This window comes from Balaenoptera acutorostrata, chromosome 9 (assembly GCF_949987535.1).
Source record: "Balaenoptera acutorostrata chromosome 9, mBalAcu1.1, whole genome shotgun sequence".
Taxonomy (NCBI): Eukaryota; Metazoa; Chordata; class Mammalia; order Artiodactyla; family Balaenopteridae; genus Balaenoptera; species Balaenoptera acutorostrata.
The window spans coordinates 80,825,024-80,843,482 of NC_080072.1; the positions used below are offsets into that span (position 1 = coordinate 80,825,024).

At 35.4% G+C, this 18,459-nt stretch overlaps 1 protein-coding gene and 1 non-coding gene across 13 annotated transcripts in view; one reads left to right on the forward strand and one right to left on the reverse strand.

Annotated features, from left to right (window-relative positions):
* YAP1 (Yes1 associated transcriptional regulator) overlaps positions 1-18,459 on the forward strand; it is a 108,765-nt gene that overhangs the window by 37,006 nt on the left and 53,300 nt on the right. For all 12 annotated transcript variants that reach the window (XM_057552370.1, XM_057552372.1, XM_057552361.1 and 9 more), the window contains exon 3: positions 12,855-12,970. In XM_057552370.1, coding sequence (XP_057408353.1) covers positions 12,855-12,970 — 116 coding nt within the window. The remainder of the gene's footprint in view (positions 1-12,854; positions 12,971-18,459) is intronic.
* On the reverse strand, positions 17,500-17,606 carry LOC114239026 (U6 spliceosomal RNA). The gene has a single exon (XR_003624227.1). It is a non-coding gene; the product is annotated as a U6 spliceosomal RNA (small nuclear RNA).

Genomic DNA, 18,459 nt, shown 5'->3' on the forward strand with positions numbered 1-18,459 from the left:
AGGCCTGGCAAACCACCTTATTAGTACCTGCAAAAGTCCTTCATGTAAAACTTATTCATTTATTTATTATTAGTTTTACCAATAACCTTAATTTAGCTAAGTGGTTCTATCACTCCATTCAAGATAATTTTTCCAAGTGTTGCCATCAGATATTTATTTACTTTGAAAATGGCCATATGGATAAAATGCTTGGTTTTTGAACAGTAGGTGTTCAAAAAGTGAAGTATCGGTTCTTATTAAATGGAGGCCTGTCATATATCACAGCTACTGAAGGTGAGGTCCAGAAAAGTTGAATGACTTGACTGAGATTGGGTACCTTAAGTCTCAAGTTAAATAATAAATGTAGCACTTTTCCACCAGTGTTCTGCTTTCTGTTCTGAGAAACCCCTTGTGAAACCCCTGAAGGCATTACTAAAATTTCAGTTATCTGAGCAACCAGCATGCCCTAAAATGACAATTTGCAATTAAATAACAAGACATGAAATTAAAAGGTTTTATATAACATTTAATGAAATGCAGTTAAGACTAAGACTCTATGCTTACTGTTTATTTGCATAGAAACCATCTCTCATTGTTCAACGTGCATTATATCTATTCATTCTGAAAATGGGGTGTAGAGTTTATAAATTTAACTGTTTTAGATTTTGGGGTCCTTCCCCAAGTTATTTTGCTAATTTCAGTAAGACTCTTTTTAGATGATTGAAGACATTCTACAGTGTTATCCAACTATTGTTTAAAGCAATTTGTGATTAAAAGAAAATACATGTATAAGAATAAAATATATATATAAGATTCTTTCATTGTATCATTTCCATCAAAATGGTGGTGGTAGGAGGTCCTGGGGTTTATGTTAAAAGTCGTGCCATTTGCCTACTTTGCTTAAAAGTGTTTATTGTGGATATTGTTAACTGCTTTCCTGGTGATTTACCACTTGGGAAATGTTTCCTAGGCTGTTAGATTCATCCTGTGTTAATGTTTTGGGTGGCTGAAGCCCTGTTCTGTTGATAACAGTTGAAAACTTGAATGTAGCCATAAATATGCAATGAATATGGTTCCAGCTTTGTAACTTAATGTGATTTCCTCATGGTAGACACATGAGCCAACAGACTGAACAGATCCTTATTTGGAGGCCAACTGCATCTGATGAGATGCAGAAGGCTGATTATAGCTTTGTTTGACTGCCTAAACCTGTCTTCCTTGGTCCCTGGTTGAGGGCCTCAGGCCTAAGTCATGTCGTGGTAGATGAGGTCAGAGTTGGTACTCAACAGATTTGTTGCCTTACCTTCACAGGGTTTTGTTTTGTTTTTTTAACCCCTAGACTGACAATTATAAAATGAAAGGATGATACTGCCAAGGTCTTTAACATGTATAAGAAAGTTGCTTCTTTTTGACATCTGACATATAGTTTCATTTGAAACAGTATTTGCTGAGGAATATCACTTTAAGGATAACAGTGGAATGTGAGAAAATTATCAACCATCTTTAGAAGAGATTGTATTCCTCATCTAGCTCTTATGGTAAATAAATGTCTTATTATATGTAAGGATCTCAGATTATGAAAGAATATGTAAAGATGTTAGATAAATTATTCTCCAATCTTATTGTGCTTAAAAATACTGAGGAGCTAATAAGTCTTCCAGGTAGTTTCAGGACTGTATTTTGAAAAATGTTTATAGATGTTCTGTGTCTTAATATTTCTTAGAGTTTTTTTTTTTTTTTTTTTTTAGTTTTTGGTCATAGTTCTGCCATTCAGCCATTTCTTTTTTCCTTTCTTTTTTTAAGATGACTCTTATGAAAGAATCTAGGTAGACCTTATAATTGAGAATCAAGAGACTTGAATTCTGGTCTTTGTTCTATTAACAAAATTATAAGCCTCAATTCATACTGTGCTGACATCTGTCATTTTCTATAACATGAAATAAGAACGAACAATTTTTTTGAACTTTTGGGGAGAATGTTCTCAGTCATTATCGAAAGAATGTTGCTGAACATAACTACAGATAAAAGCCATGTGCGATCAGGATTGAAAGAACTGTGTGTGTTTTAAGAAGCCTCCACTATAGCTGTGGCCTTATTCTCATAACTGCTCCATCCTACCCCTTCCTTAGGGAATAATCATTTCCAAGGGGAGATGTATATAAGCATGTCACTCTTATATGGCAACATGGTTAAGTTTGTGTTTAAATTGATTTCATACTTGTGAGCAAATACTAATTTTATTCAACCTAAGGCTATAGGGTCAGATTGCAGTGTGGTTATACAGTTTGTAGAGTAGAGTATAATCAATTGTCCCGTTTGCTTTTATGTGTTTCTGCCTACACTTGTTCATAATTTTAACCGATCTTTAAGCCTTTAGTGATAGTCCAGTTATTTAAAGTTCAATATAAGATATTGATTTCCAGTAATTATAGAAACTGTTGTCATAGAAGCAAAGTGTGTAAGTTTTCTCATCCTTATCAAGAAATTATAGTATGTGCATATCTCTTAACTTTTGAGGGTTCTAAAAATAGTTCATGGTAGACATATACAAATATAAAAAGCATATGGTTGTGGCTTAGGAACTGTAGCTCATGGAAGGATTAGCTTGAATAATGTATCATTGTTCCTAGGGTCAATTAAGCGTGTAGGTTTGGCTAGCTTGGGAACAGCCTCTAGCATGTGACTCTATAAATAACACTTGCACAACAAACATGGGCTTGATAAGTGAGCAATAAATCTGGGCTGACTGCCCATGCTTCTAAATTTTAGAACCAGTCCTGCCATCATAGTATTTAGAGGGCATGACAGCAGTAACAGAAGTTTTTAAATGAAAACATTTTTCACATCTATTTTGTGTTATTCCTGGTTATCCAGTTTTATTCTTATTTTTTGTTGTTTCCTAAAAGTCAGCTTTGCTTGATAAAAAGAATTCTTTAGTTTGGTCACTTGGCTTCTCATTAGATACTTAGGTTTTGTGGTCTTACATATACTTCAGTACAAATTTTCTCACCTTCTTGAGGAATGGTGGTGATTTGGTTGCCCAGTTGTCTGTAAGCATAAAAGCAGGGCACACTTCTATCATTTCATCTTTGTTTACCTTTATTGGGAAGAATTCGGAACTTCTCACAATTCCCACAGTTCCCACAATTACAGGCCCAAGCAACAAAAGATAAGTCCACAAAGATGCATTTTGTCAAAGGATCTATCTAAGCAAGTCACTATTGCCAAAAAAAAAATTTTTTTTATTTTGGTTTTCCCCTGTTGCAACACAAGGTATGAAAGGTGTGTTAGGGATTAAACATTTGTCAGATGTAATTTTTTAAAGTTTCTTTTGGTTTAGTTTGTAAATTATGTTGTTAAATTCTTATGACCAATTTATGCCATCTGATGTCACAGAATCTTGGCAGAGTTGGAAAGAACCAATTTGTTAGGTACCTGTGAAGTACAAACAATTTAGGACTACACTGTTGGGATTTTGTGAAAAGTAGGTTTTACAGTTTAGAAGAAAAACATTTTCAGAAGTGGATTATGAAAAGGGAATAAACCATACATATTGACTCCATTTAGGATTTAGGTCACAGTATTCCTTGGTGGTTAAAGAATAACCCAATAGAATAAGCTTTCAATTCATCAGAAGGGTTATTGAGGATTTATGCAAAGCACTGTGTTCCTGTATGAAATGTAGAAAGGGAGGGTGAGATCGTTTACCCTCCAGAAATTCATGATCTGATGGGAAAGACATCTTAGACTTATATAAAAATGCTCTCTATTTATATTGATAGTTTATGGTCTCTTAATGCAGTGGCTCTTACCCCTGTCAGTCCCATCAGCCTCTTTTAGTCATAACTATTTGGGAAAGTATTATCCTAAAATGAAATTCCTATGTAACAATTTAACTACATACATAATTTTTAAAAGTCAACATTATATCAGAATTATGCAATATGGAGGAGAAATAAAGTAATTTATGATAAAAATAACATGTATATTAATTTATAAGTGCTTGGGTATTCTATATTTGAAGCTATAATAAAGTAGTCAAGTGCCTGCATCTGTACCTAAAATTGCCATGAACATGACAGTTTTGAATAAAGATCAAGTGTGTTGAGTTGATAACTAAAATACCAAGAGGGCATTGCTGTGATAATGTGGTTATCCAAAAAGGATATACTGTTAAAAGATTTCCAAACAAAACTAAGTGTAATTGATTGCCTTCCAGAAAAATTTGGTATATAACTAAAATTGTGCAAAACATACTTTGTCTATGTATAAAATGGAGTTCTGTGTAAAATTTGGCTTTTTAGAATGTGTGGCATGATGTTGAAAGTTGTGAAAGACCATCTACTGCATTGCAGGAAACCTAGCATCCAGTACCCTCTCCCCATTGTATGTTTGTAAGACTGTGATAACGAAAAATGCCCTTCCCCCAATTTCTAAATTGAGAACTGTTGCTCTAAATAAAAATTATCAGTACAATACCAAATCAGTTTTTGAAAAGCTGCAGTGCTTTTTGTTTTGTTTTAAATTCAGAGTAGGCATGAAAGAGTAGAGAGAACTATCACCAGTGTAGCCCATGATGTAACACAGTGAGAATGCTGTTTCCTTGTGATGTAAATAGGTACACTTACAGTGGTACAATCAGTGGCTAGTAGATTTCAGTGTACCCATCTGCAGTAATGATGCAAATTAAACTTTGAATTTTTACCACAGGTTATTTGTTTTGCTTTAATATCTACACCATGTAGTTCTTCATATACACAAAATATTTACCCTCCAGGCATTAGTCATACTTAAAACACAGCATAGGTGATCAAGTAGTGTCTAAGGCAGTGTTTCTCAAACTTTTAATGTGCATACAGATCTCCTATGGATCTTGTTCAGCTACAGATTCTTAATCAGTGTGTTGGGTGGAGCCTGAGGGTCTGCATTTTTAACAGGCTTCCTCACAGGTTTTGTCAATTCTGCTGGCTCAAGGCCCACACTCTTTTTTTTTTTTTCCTTGGCCGCACCATGCAGCATGCGGGATCTTAGTTCCCTGACCAGAGATGGAACCCGTGCCCCCTGCAGTGGAAGCACGGAGTCTTAACCACCAGACTGCCAGGGAAGTCCTCAAGGTCCACACTCTTAAGGAGCAGGGATGTAAGGGAATTGTTAGTTATCCATTCCTTGAGGTGTGTAAACTTTGTCAGTATCAATGTTAATCACTAAAATTATTTTACTAAAACTACATTACCTTAATTCTCTAATACTTTCACGAATGAGTAGCATAAGGTTATCCTAAATTTTGAGGATAAAGTCATCAGTAGTTTTCTATCACTATAAAACTCATTTCCCATTATGTTGCTCTGTGTCCCTTAAGTAAGGGTTATGGATATAGTGTTTGATAGATGAAACATACAACAAAGAATGTGAAGAGCACCTTAGCATTTGTTGGGATGTGCTTTGTTGCCTGGTTCATAAGAAGTGTAGCTTTTTCTTTGCCTTGGTTTAGATGGGTAGAGTTGACCATTTTATGGCTTAAGTAAAAAAAAAAAAATTTGTATGGAGTGATTTTTCACAATGAATATTTTAAGACATTTGGTTATATGAATGAGATTATTCTTTTACTCCCAAATTATTTTGCTGCTCTTTTCCTAGGAGCCAGTATGGTCGTACTTGCATGGTTCCTTCTTATTCTAAACTGATGGCCTTGTGCAAGTTGAACTAATGGTCCAGAAACATTGTTTCCTACCCTGAAACCTGTAGTGTCTACTGCATCTCTTCATCATCTATCAGGGGAAACCAGACTCTTTTTCAGAGCTCTTAAAGCCCCGGACCTGTCATTCTCACTTAACTGAAGTCGTCTCATTCTTAAACATTTTCTTGACTTAACCTGTCTGCCATGAAGTTTTCCCTATTTTAAATACTATTGGACTAGCACAGGAATGAAGTCCGGAGAAATATTTGAGAGCCTTGTGTCCTGGGAGCCACAGTACTAGTTGCTTTTATGTATGCTATTGAATTGAATTCTCAAAACCCTGGCAAGTAAGTAAATAAATCAGTCTTATTTTAACGAAGATAAAACTGTTTGTTTAAATGACCTGCCTGTACAACCCAGTTTATCGTTGGCAAATTTGAGACTGGGATTTGAATCCATGTCTGCTTTCTTACTATTCCACAGACTTCTGAAAGGAGGGATCTGGGTCTTGAAAAGGTTAGGTAGAAATTAGGTGTTTTATGGGCCAGTTGGGGAAAAGATTACCTGAGGAAGAACAGTAGTCTCAAGAAATGTAGCAGATATTTCAAAAGAATCAGATATTCATATTAAGCTTCTATAGCTGTTGATTATAGTGTTGATAACACTTGATTTGCATAAAGGATTTTTTTTTTTTTAAGTAATACATTGTCTAAGCCATCTCTCCATGACCCACTTCCAAAGTGGGTTCACTGCTTTGTTAAAACGTTTATGTGCCATTGTGACAATATCTGTTGAAGTAAATAGTAGGGAGAGTTACTTTTAGTAGATTCTGAGGAATTACTTTCTTAGGAGATTAGACACTACATTATAACAAGAAGACAATGCCTAGATAGGGAAGCAACTTGCACATTATCATATCTGTATATTAATTTATACCGGTGCCAAGAATCTTGTTTCTAAAGTAAGAAACGAAGTAGGAAGGAGAAAAACCAGTGTAACTTTAGAGCTGCAGTCCACCAATTTAAATGAGTAGAAATGGTAGGCATAATACCCCCATAGCCAATTTGTCTCTTTACCAGTGCCATCAGGTAACCGATCATTAACATCTCTAATGATTGTGCATTTTTATAATAAAGACAACTTTCTGTTCTGATGGTAGAGCTCATTTGCTAGTCTTGGAATAGTCTTAATAGTTGGTGAATTAAACAAGGAAGCATTTAAAAGGATTCTGATTCTCTTTTTGAATTACATTCCCTGAAAAAATTTTATTCTGCTAATGGCAGATTATCATTTTAGAAAATCTTTTCCTCTTTAGAGACCAGTAAGGTAAAGTGAAAAGAACACTGAGCCAGAAGGTAAAAAACATTTATTTTAATCCTGGCTATGTGTGACTGGGTGTTTGGTCTACTGAGTGTTGTTGCAGAGGAGATTTTTGTCTCCTTGTACTTAATTGTTGTAGGGATTAGAGGCGGGTAAGTAGTGATGTAGAGGTTAGTCTTAAGAAATCTAAACAACATCCAAAATACTCTCACAGCATAAAAGGAAGTCTGATATAGTAGAAAGAGTGCAGATTTTTGTATCAATTCTCATTCCTGAGTTTAAATCCCATTTCTGCTGCATACTATTCGGCTGCCCTTGGGCATATCACTTAATCTTAATAAATTGTAGGAAGGGACTTCCCTGGTGGCGCAGTGGTTAAGAGTCCGCCTGCCAATGAAGGGGACACAGGTTCGTGCCCTGGTCGGGGAAGATCCCACATGCCACAGAGCAAACTAAGCCCGTGCGCCACAACTACTGAGCCTGCTCTCTAGAGCCCGCGAGCCACAACTACTGAGCCCGCGTGCCACGACTACTGAAGCCGGCACGCCTATAGCCTGTGCTCCGTAACAAGAGAAGCCACCGCAATGAGAAGCCTGCTCACTGCAACGAAGAGTAGCCCCCGTTCACCGCAACTAGAGAAAGCCCACGCGCAGCAATGAAGACCCAGCGCGGCCAAAAATAAATAAATAAATATTTAAAAAATAAAAATAAATTGTAGTAAGTGATTATTTTGTTCAACCTTTGTGAGAGACTCATGAAACAATGGCATGGTATCATCTTCCTGTTGAACACTGGTCCTGGGGAGATGAGATCTTTGGGTCTCCCCATTGTAGCTTCTTCAGGTAGCATTTCATGATCTTATGGTTTTCCCCATAATTTGAAGATGTGACAGTAATATTGTTATTCTTTATAAGATCAGAATTCCTTATATTCCCTGCCCACGTTTGAGTTTCATAAGGTTCACATCTCACAGGAGGATATAAAGCGCTTCAAATATTTCTATATACTGTAGCCTCAATTAACTTTTGTGGGATTATGCAAAAAGTCAGTTTACTAATGATTCACTTTGGATTTCTGCCCCTTTTTTGGTTCTACATGGATTCTGCTAAGTCATCCAATATGTAAGGCCAAATTCTGCAGTATAAAGTAAAAGACAAAAGCCAACAGGAGAGGTGACTCTGTATACACAGGAGAGACTGCTGCTGGACATGGACCTTGGTCAAAGTACAGCTGCTTATGTTTCATCAGTCTAAACTTTGAAAGGTTCATTGTTTCCCAGTCTTAGCTGCTCCAGAGTAAGATCATAGGGTTTATCTTGGTCATAAATCCAATTACCTTTTCTTTTCCAAAGTAATAGGAAAGAATAATTTATTTACGTATCTTGAAGGGGCTGGAGAATTTCACACTTACTATTTTCCTGTAGTAAGTCCAGCAGCTAGACTATTCTTAGGAACAAGATAAACTAAATTTTAAATTATTTTCTATGTTATATATAACCACTCATATTTTTAACTCTGAAAATACTGTTTTATGAGTTTTGCTTAATTTTATCTCCTTGGTTTGTATATTTTGATTCTGGTATTTATAATTTGACCTTTTAGAATCTGTAGTTTAAGTGAAAATTCTTTTCAGCCTGTTCTCAGGTTAGCATTTATGTGAACTCTTAATCACCTGCATTCTTAAATAAAGCACACTGCTTTAATATTCATTTCGGTTACTATTTATTGAGCCCTACTATGTACCAGGCACTCTCCCAGGTACACCTTCTTCAAGAAGCTTATATTCTAGTAGTAATAGAAACTCTGTTTTGTAATATTTTGTAAATTCTTTTATTGAATCTTCAATACCATGCCTTTTTATTATACTCCCTCTTTAGTATTTATGCAATATATTTGTTATTCAATGTATATTACAAAGAATTTACATTTTTGAATATTGTCCTTTTCATGTGTATGTCTAGTACAGAAATTGTTTTCAGAATTCCTGGGTACCAGATGTAGTCTTGTTGTGTACTGTGTATGTGACCTTGTGCAAGTCCCTCAGTTTTGCATAGTGGACATACCAATAATGCCAGCCTCCTTAATCCTCTTAATGCTGTATCTCTCGATAAGAGAGTAGAAGCCCTCACACCAGAATGTGATCAACTTTGACCAAACAGTGAAATTATTTGCTTCTACCCTATCCTTTCTTCCTCACCTTACAGTGGAAGCAGTGTCTACATTCTGTTCCTTCTCACTCTCTAATGGATGACTGTAACTCTTCATTGATCCTTTAGCACATCTTCAGCTACTCTGTTTTCATTCACATTTAAACACTTGAGTTTCTTCCTCCTGAAAAAAACAAAAATTCATATCCATCCATTTGTGGTTTTGTACACAACTAAATTTGTCTGTTTTCTTACCTCCTATGCACTGTACCCCCATCATGCCACTGAAGCTGCTCTTGCCAGTGTCACCAATAATCTCCTTATTACTATTTCTAGTGGGTCTATAATCCTTACCTGCAATTACATTTTTGGAAAAGAAGGTGGGTATTGATAAAGTCAGTAAGGCAACAAGGACTTTCGGAGAAAGTTTGATGTTCTTAGGGCAAAAAGAAAGAAGCTTTCTTTTCATTAATTCATTGACAAATATTTATCAAGCACTTTATTAATCATTGAAGATACGGTAGTTAATAAAATGGATAAAAGTCCCTTTTTCCCTGGAGCTTGTTAGCTTGAGGAAATAGATAAACAAAATAAGTAAATTATGTGTCAGATAATGATAAAGGATTATCAAACAAAAATAAAGCAAAGAAGAGGGAGTAGAAGTTTAAATAGGGTGGATTTTAGATGACATGGCCACAGAAGGCCTCACTAAGGGTAAGACATTTGAGCAAAGACCAGGAGATGGGGGAAGGTCCCGTGCAAATATCTGGGGGAAGAGTAGGCCTAGCAAACTATTTATTTGGTCTAAGCAAAAATAGTTCTTTGTCATATGAAATGTTTTTATAAAGATTTTTATTTTTATGATAAAAAGGAAGACTGGATATTTTTGGGTATACTTCTACAAATTGACTTTTTAGGATAAAACAGTATTCATGATTTAATCTTATAGAATAAGTGAAGACAAAAACTCTGAAGTTAATTTTATTTCACATTCCCTTTAGCATCTAAATGGTTGCATGCTTTTATAGTTGGGACAATTTAGATAATGGCATATTTATTCCTTAAAAAAATGTAGATCTTTTTTGAGTAAGTGGAACATTAGCTGAAGTAACATAGGATAGCTTTATAGGGCTCTAAACTAACTTACTGAGGTTCAACAGAAGCCTTTTCAGGAGGAGAAGTTTTAGCATTTGTACACTTAGTAGTATTTCAGCAAAATAATCACTTTTTTGAGAGCAGTAAAACTATACATTCTCTGCATTATATTCAAAACCCTAATTTATTTAAAGGAGAAGGAAGCCTTAAGAACAGACTTAACGACGGATTGGCTCCGCTATTTGGGAAGATTCATGTGCTTGTTATCAGAATATGGTCATTTAGTCATCAGAATAGGGTCTTTCTGAACCCTCAAGTGGACTGCAATCTAGTTATAAATGGATTAATATGATTTACATAATTGGTGAGTTTTCAGAGAAGCCTAACTGTTAGATATTTAGAAAACCTTCAACAGTCAGAATCCAGAACTTGCTTCTCTCTTCTCTTTTACCCCTCACAAAGGTAACAGACTTTAAGAAGTACTGGAGACAAGGAGCAGGCAGGTGGCACACAATTTCATTCATATTTAAGAGCCAGTAATAATGAATCACTGGCCATTTTTCCTGGTTTCTTAACATTATAACAGGCAGTGAGAAACAGAAACATTTCCCTAAATTTTGGTTGTCGTACAGGTTTCAAGTTTCTTTCCTTCAGTATGGCTGTATTAATTATCATGTGTATTGCTTTATATCTGTAAGCATGAGAAGCACTGAATATCTAGGAAACATTTTATGGTTTAATTTGTTCAGTGGCTCACATGGAGGATGGAAAAGGAATAAACTCTTAACTGAGCTTGGTAAGGATGTGATCTTTTAGAATGAGGTGTTTACATAGCCAGGCTTGAACAAGGTTTTGCCTGTATTGTCTAGACCTGAGCAGTGCTAGTGCAACTGCTAAAAAACATATATGACTGGTAAAGAAGTGCTGATAAGGTGATATTTGAGAGACTATATAGTCTACTAAATAAATATTCTCTCTTAGCATTTTTAGTTGGTCTGTAATAGCCTTCAACTGTCAGGTAGTACCATTGTCATTCCCAAGTGTACAAATCTTCCACATTTTTTACCCCCCTGTTTTCATCTTCTTTCTGCTTGCTTAGGAAAAAGAATTCTCCCATCTCCAGTAGATAATATTTAAGGTCCATTCTAGCCAGAGTCTAAGATCCTTTTTTTACTGTGTTATTGATATGATAACATTATTATTATTATTATTATTTTTTGATAACATTATTGATGAGAGAGCATTCTGGTTCCATTTCAGGAAAATTAACAACAGGATGTCATTTCCTTTACTATTTACATGGGTATTTATCATGGGATGATTCAGGAAGAGAGAAATCAGATTTGAAATTTAAACAGCCATAGAGAAAATGATTTGAGGCTTTTTTTTTAATAACTTATTTCTAATGCCCTCCCTCCCCCATTTCAAAGATAATAAGTTCATGATTGTCTTTCTAGGTTTTCCTATTATTTAACAGTTCTGTAATTTTGCCATCTACACACTTAAAACATTTTGATGTCTATCCTTCCCATATGTTTTTGGTACACACACGTTTAAACAATTAGCCTCAGTTGTTTTACAATCTACTTTAAAAAGCTGTATTATGAATATTTTCTATGCTATTAAATATTATTCTAAAATATTTTCAATAGCTGCAATATAGTACGTTATATGTAACAAGATTTAATTAGTCCCTCTCGTTAGATGTTGTTATCTGCTTTTAGATTTTTGCTTTTATTAATTATACAGAAGAGAACTTTGCATAAATCTTTGAGTACTTCCCTGGCTATTTCTTCAAGATAAATTTTCAAGTGGTTTCATGGGTATAATATTTTTAGTTTTTGTTTCAGCAAAACAATTACTCTTTGCTGGAAGAAGAAAACTATATTTTTTGAATGCTCATATGCCAAATACTGTGCAAGATGCCTTGTAGTCTCATATTTCATATAATTTTTAGCTGTTTTCATGCCCAGTTTTATAGATGAAGACATCTATATGCATATGTGTAAGATATTTTGCAGTACGTTAACAGTATGTAGAAAATGTTTAAATGTTTTGTTTAGCAAATAACAAAGGCCTTCAACAGTCACAGGAAACAATCAAAACTTAAAGTTTGTAATTCTGTTTTGGCTTTGGAGTATGTACTATAATAAGACTTCATCTTTTCATGTTTTATTTGTTCAGTGTAAAGGGTTTTAGGTCTTAAAATTATATGTTAATTGGCATTTATAGCTCTAGGAGGAAAAAAGTGGGTGATTCCCTTATGAATCTTGGGTTTTGCTCATATGACTACTGTTATAGACGATTAATTTATAAATCACATTTTATCTTTAAATTAGAAGCAGATAATAATTGTCTGCTAGGTGAAAATGATTTCCCTTCACTTAAAACTCCAGACATAACTTTTTCAAATTTTGCACTTGCAAGATCTAAGAGGGGAAAGTTCAGTGATATAAGCATGAAAAAAGGTTGCAGAGGAAGGGTGAGAGCAGTGAGGTGACAAGACTGTATACTTTTACAGAGCTAATTTAGAATCCTTTGCCTACTACTTCATAGAGCTACCCTATTTGGATAAGTGAGGTGGTTGTTTTTAGGTCCTCGTGTTTGTTATCTAATGCAGTGGATGTTTTGTCTCAGTCACATAGATCAAACAACAACGTGGCAGGACCCCAGGAAGGCCATGCTCTCCCAGATGAACGTTACATCCCCTACCACTCCACCAGTGCAGCAGAACATGATGAATTCGGCCTCAGGTGAGTGAAATGCTGTAATTAGAGCACACCAAGTCATGCTCGTGCACTGGTAAAACTTTCTGTGGAAAATAGTAGTTATTCTTTTAAGGAAACTGGAGCATGGGTGATGGTTATTTTCTATCCACTTTCATAAGGGAAACTTATTTCAAATAACCTGAAAGCCAACAGATTTTAAAGTTTCAGTTCTGAAGTGAATATCTCAAATTCCTAGTTGGGTTAACTTTGACATGCTTGTGTTTTATTGTGCCACTTTCTTGTGTCTCTTAGAGTTGAAGTTTCCCTCTTCCTTTTGTGGTTTGGATGGGAAGCCAAGCTGTGGTGTTCTTAACTCACCTCTTAAAGTGGATGTTTGTTCTACCTTGAGAATAACTGGAAGGTAGCAACTTATAAACCCCAAAGCATCTTTCTTAGGGCTGGTACATGTTATTTAACACATTTCCACCTTTTTCACAGAAGATAAACCTGAGTATAAATTTTTTTTCTGTTTCCTATTTGGCAGTTTACTTAAATCTGCTGTTTTTCTCATCTATATAATGGGGAGTGGTCATGCCTCTTATTATAGAGAGGAAGATATTAAAGGAAATCATATAATACGTATAAAGCTTTTATATTACAGTTCTAGTACGGAGTAGATACTAAGTAAATGTTTAGTTCCTTCTTCCCTATGTCAGTTAGATATTGCCTGGCTTTTACATGGGCCCAAGGTCATAGCTACCCATTATGCATCTTTATGCATATTAGGAAAAGGTACCCCTTTCTCTGGGAAGATGCAACCCTATGCCTGGCATCAGGGATTGGAGCATTTGGGCTGGATTTCTGACCATTCCCCTCCCCACCCCCCAAACACACACAAACACACTTTATCCCCTTTACTGAGTGTCCTGGGTCAGGGAACAGATGGCAACTGTAATTGGCAGCCCTAGTGGCCTTAATGGCTTCCTCCTTCACAGCCCATCCATCTTCCATTCCCAACAAACTGATCAACATGATACTATTGGAAGCTGCACTGTAGATTTTCTTAAGCAGCAGCCTTTGGAAAGGGACTGGTAGAGTTGGAGAGGGTGGTACAATTCATTGTCAAAAGGATTCCTTGACCAGGAAAGGTCACAAAATTTGAAATGTCCTTCTGCCCCTAAAGATGATGACAATGTGTTAGAATGTTTTTGCTGTTCCATTAACTCTATGTTCTTGCCTTTGGTGGGTTGAACACTTGAAAGGATTCAAGAAAATGAAAGTCAAGGCAAGATTCGTGACTGAGCTTCTCTTGTCATAAAGTTTCTTTATATAAACTCTTGAAGAGTTTATATAATCTTCCATTTTATCTTCCATTTTAGCTAATTTTAATGTCAGTACATTTACTTATCCTCAGAACCTGTTTTATATGTGACACTTGAGTTAAAATTTTTTCAAAAGCAAAAAATTATGCAAGTATTTATTGACTGATATTTTTACTTGACAACCGTTTTTTTAATTATCAAATTTCCGAATAAAAGTTCTGAAAGCTGCTTCGTATTTATAATCTGAAGAAGATGATGCACATTTTTCATTTTGTCATAATCCATCAAAAACTGTACCTGGGAAATTAGTAACAACTCATTAATTTAAATTTTATTTTGAAAGATTAGGCATTTTGCATCTATTAAGGTTGATAATGATTCTTTTAGAGCAGTGCAGTGCAGTGCAGTGTTTTTCCTATTAAATTTTCTAATAGTAATGGTCTAAGGAAATGGGGAGAATTTGTGTTCAGATTTATGTTTAAAACCAAAAGTATATATCAAATTGGTTTTAATGGATTTTAGAATATTTGTGTATCTTGTATTTCAGCTGTGTTTTGTAAAATATGAAATGTGTTTTTATATACTGCATATAAATTAATAGACATGCTTACTGCTGTATATTAATTAAAGAGGTGACTGGCAGGAACAGTTTGAGTAAAGTGGCAAGAAGCACAATTGTAGTGTGGGGGGGTGGGGGGCGGCATTGTATGAAGAGAGGCTGAGACGGAGAGAGTTGGAAGGAGGACTTGAAATGGGAAAAGCCACCCCCAAAGAGACTTGAGCATGTTTAAATGGTAGTAGAAGGTATTAAATAATAATAGGAAGCCCTGTTTATATATCAGGCTTCCTCATGAGGTCATTTTGTACAATCTCATTTAATTCTCATAATGGTCATTTAAGTTAGGTGCTGTTATTAGTCTCACTTCACATCTGAGAAACATTGAGTGACTATTTAAAAACAAATAGAAGACTTCTACGTGGTGTTGAAATGCTTGGGAATGAATGTCATGGGAACTATAATCTTGATAACCTCATGTTCACATAAAGTTATAGCCATAATGTCATTTTAATAAGGGTTCAACCCAGGGTCTTCTCCTTATCCATCTGGAACAAACCCGTGGAGTTTGGCGGCTGTGCATTCTCCACTGAGGTTACACAGCATGATTTCTCAAATAGCTTTAAGAGAAAATGATCTTATCTCTCAGGGATTTCTCCTTGAGAAAAGCAGCAAAATTGATGCTCCTCTGTGCTTGGAAAATAATCTTCTGAGTTTTTAGAGCCTGGAGCCAGTGAGCAAGAATTGTGAGGGTATTTAAATAAATTTCCAGGGTATTTACTGTAACAAAGCAGCAAGCCTGTTTCCAGTTAAGCAGGGTATCTACAGACAATTTTCACCCTAAAGGGAATGCCTTCTGAACCTGGTAATCTGAAGCCTTTAGATAAAAGAGGAAGCTACACAGCTCTTTTGAAGCACTTTACTGGGTTAAATCAAGCTAAATGCAGCTTGATTTACAGTTTTATCATTAATTATTTTAACAAGAACTTTCTAGTGTTAGTCTTTTTTTTTTAATTAAATAATTAATGTATTTATTTTTGGCTGTGTTGAGTCTTCGTTTCTGTGCATGGGCTTTCTCTAGCTGCGGCGAGCGGGGGCCACTCTTCGTTGCGGTGCGCGGGCCTCTCACTATCGCGGCCTCTCTTGTTGCGGAGCACAGGCTCCAGACGCGCAGGCTCAGTAGTTGTGGCTCACGGGCTTAGTCGCTCCGCGGCATGTGGGATCTTCCCAGACCAGGGCTTGAACCCGTGTCCCCTGCATTGGCAGGCAGACTCTCAACCACTGCACCACCAGGGAAGCCCCCTGTTAGTCTTTTTAAAAAACTCTCCTCATTCAAATATTTGAGTCCAGCTTTGTGTTCTGTTCTAATTATTTCTAATCAGGCCACTTTCCTTTAAAATACTGTATTTCCTCTAGACTCTCCAGTTTTCTGCATAATTTTTAATGGAACTGAATAATATTTTAAGATTTCCTCCAGTTCTAAGATTTTATGAAATCCAATTTCTTTCACTCAAATTTGGTTTAGCAAAAATGATTAGTTTACCTTTGCTTTTTATAAGTCCTTTTTCAAAATATGAGGTTGAAATGATGAATTTCATTGCTAGCCTGGAGATGTGTGATTTGTAATTGGCCAAATTTCTAAATATATGTAATTGAGAAATCACTTAAAACAAAGCTGCACCTGGAAAGGGTTCCTTCCTTGATCCTAGGAAGAAATTTATGTTCTTTAACTGTCCATTTAATTGGCAAGACAGTGAACTTTGTGAAAGGAATTTGAAAAGTGAAGAAAAGAAAATTACAAAATAAAAGGAAATTTGTATAATTTAGTAAGATAATAGTTCTATTTTACTTTACATTAAAATATATAATAATATATACACATATAAAAGTATGCACAAACCCTATTCTGTTAAATTACTTGATGATTGCCCTTTACAAGTTATATTAAAAATGTATTATGCTTATAGCACATTAGTAGCCTTTTGATGCATGCTTGGGATCTATATAAAAGAGTTCTTCTGCATACTAAGAGTTGGGTAAACAGTAGTGGTTTTTGTTTTAGACATTAGAAGATAAGGACTTGGGGAGAGAAAAGTGGTAATTCTCCTTTAACCAGCTCTATTTATATGAAAATGTTAAGTTTTTTATTAGTAGCTTGTTAACAGTGACCCACAAGATTGCTGAATCTTAAAGCAGCAATAAAGTCAAGAAAATATACTCTGTGATAATCCAGAAATAACTTGGTGCCAAAGGACTGGTGACTGTTTAGGACCATTAAAAATTGTGTAAACCTTGATTTAAATTATACAAAGTCAATGAACCCAGGTGTCTGCTTTTTAAAAATTTACCTTTGATAACAATCCAAAGTCAGATGTCTTGTTACCGGTACATTTTAAGGGATTCATTATTTTCATGTTTTAAGTCTGGCATTTATTTTTGACTGATGCCCAAATCTACCAATGCAGCACTTTCTGATTTCCCCATTATGAAAACCTGCATGGAATTCCTAGGAAATATGTCAAGATGGGTGGAGAAAATGCCCTCTTTTTTTTTTTTTTTTTTTTTTTTTAAAGTTGATGTTCTGGTTTTAATTCATCTTCACAAGATGTGAAGAATTTCCAAATAGGGTTGTTTTTTTTTAATTTATTTATTTATGGCTGTGTTGGGTCTTCGTTTCTGTGCGAGGGCTTTCTCTAAAAAATATGGAACGCTTCACGAATTTGCGTGTCATCCTTGCGCAGGGGCCATGCTAATCTTCTCTGTATCGTTCCAATTTTAGTATATGTGCTGCCGAAGCGAGCACAGAAAATACCCTCTTGATCATGGAAGGTGATGCGTGTTGGAAGAATTTGCTAAGCACCTCCATTGCAGTGGGGAAAATATTCAGAAGCAAGCAGAGTGGGTAGTACAGAGCTTCCTTGATATTTGCCTGCCGTATTACTTCTGCTTTGTGTAATCTGTGTCAGAGGACCAAAGACCAAATGGGAAAGAGAGATTGTTACCAAGGAAAATATGACATAGGACAGATGTGAAATGTAAAAATAACAGGTAGAAAGTTGATATGAGGTTTTTAACTTTAAAAAAGCACAGAAGAGGTAAGGATGTGTGGGAAGTTGCAAAGCTGACCACAGGTTTTAGGAGTTGATAATTCCTACTTCATGTGTTGTAGTTCACAAACTTCTAAGTTCTACTCTTCACTTTGGAGTGAACTGAGAAGGAATTTAGAATACGGGTTAAGATCAAGGGCTCTGGGGTCAGGTGGACATGGGTTTGAATCCCAGCTCTGTCACTTAACTGACTATGAGATCTTGGATAAGTGAGTATATCTACCTGTGCCTCATTTCTTCACTTGGAAAATGGGGTGACAATAATAATAGTAACACTGAATTTATAGGGCTATTGTGAAGGTTAAATGACACAATCTATATAAAGTGATGGGTACATAGAAATTAGTATTAACAATATACAGTGCTTGGTATAATATACTGAATATATAAAAGTAAATGTGATCTTATCTGATATTTTACAGTGTAATCAGTTTACATTACCTGGTAATTACTGTTACTTCATTTAAAATAAGTTTTTTTTTTTTTTTTTTAATTTTATAGCTACTTTATTTATTTATTTATTTATTTATTTTTGGCTGTGTTGGGTCT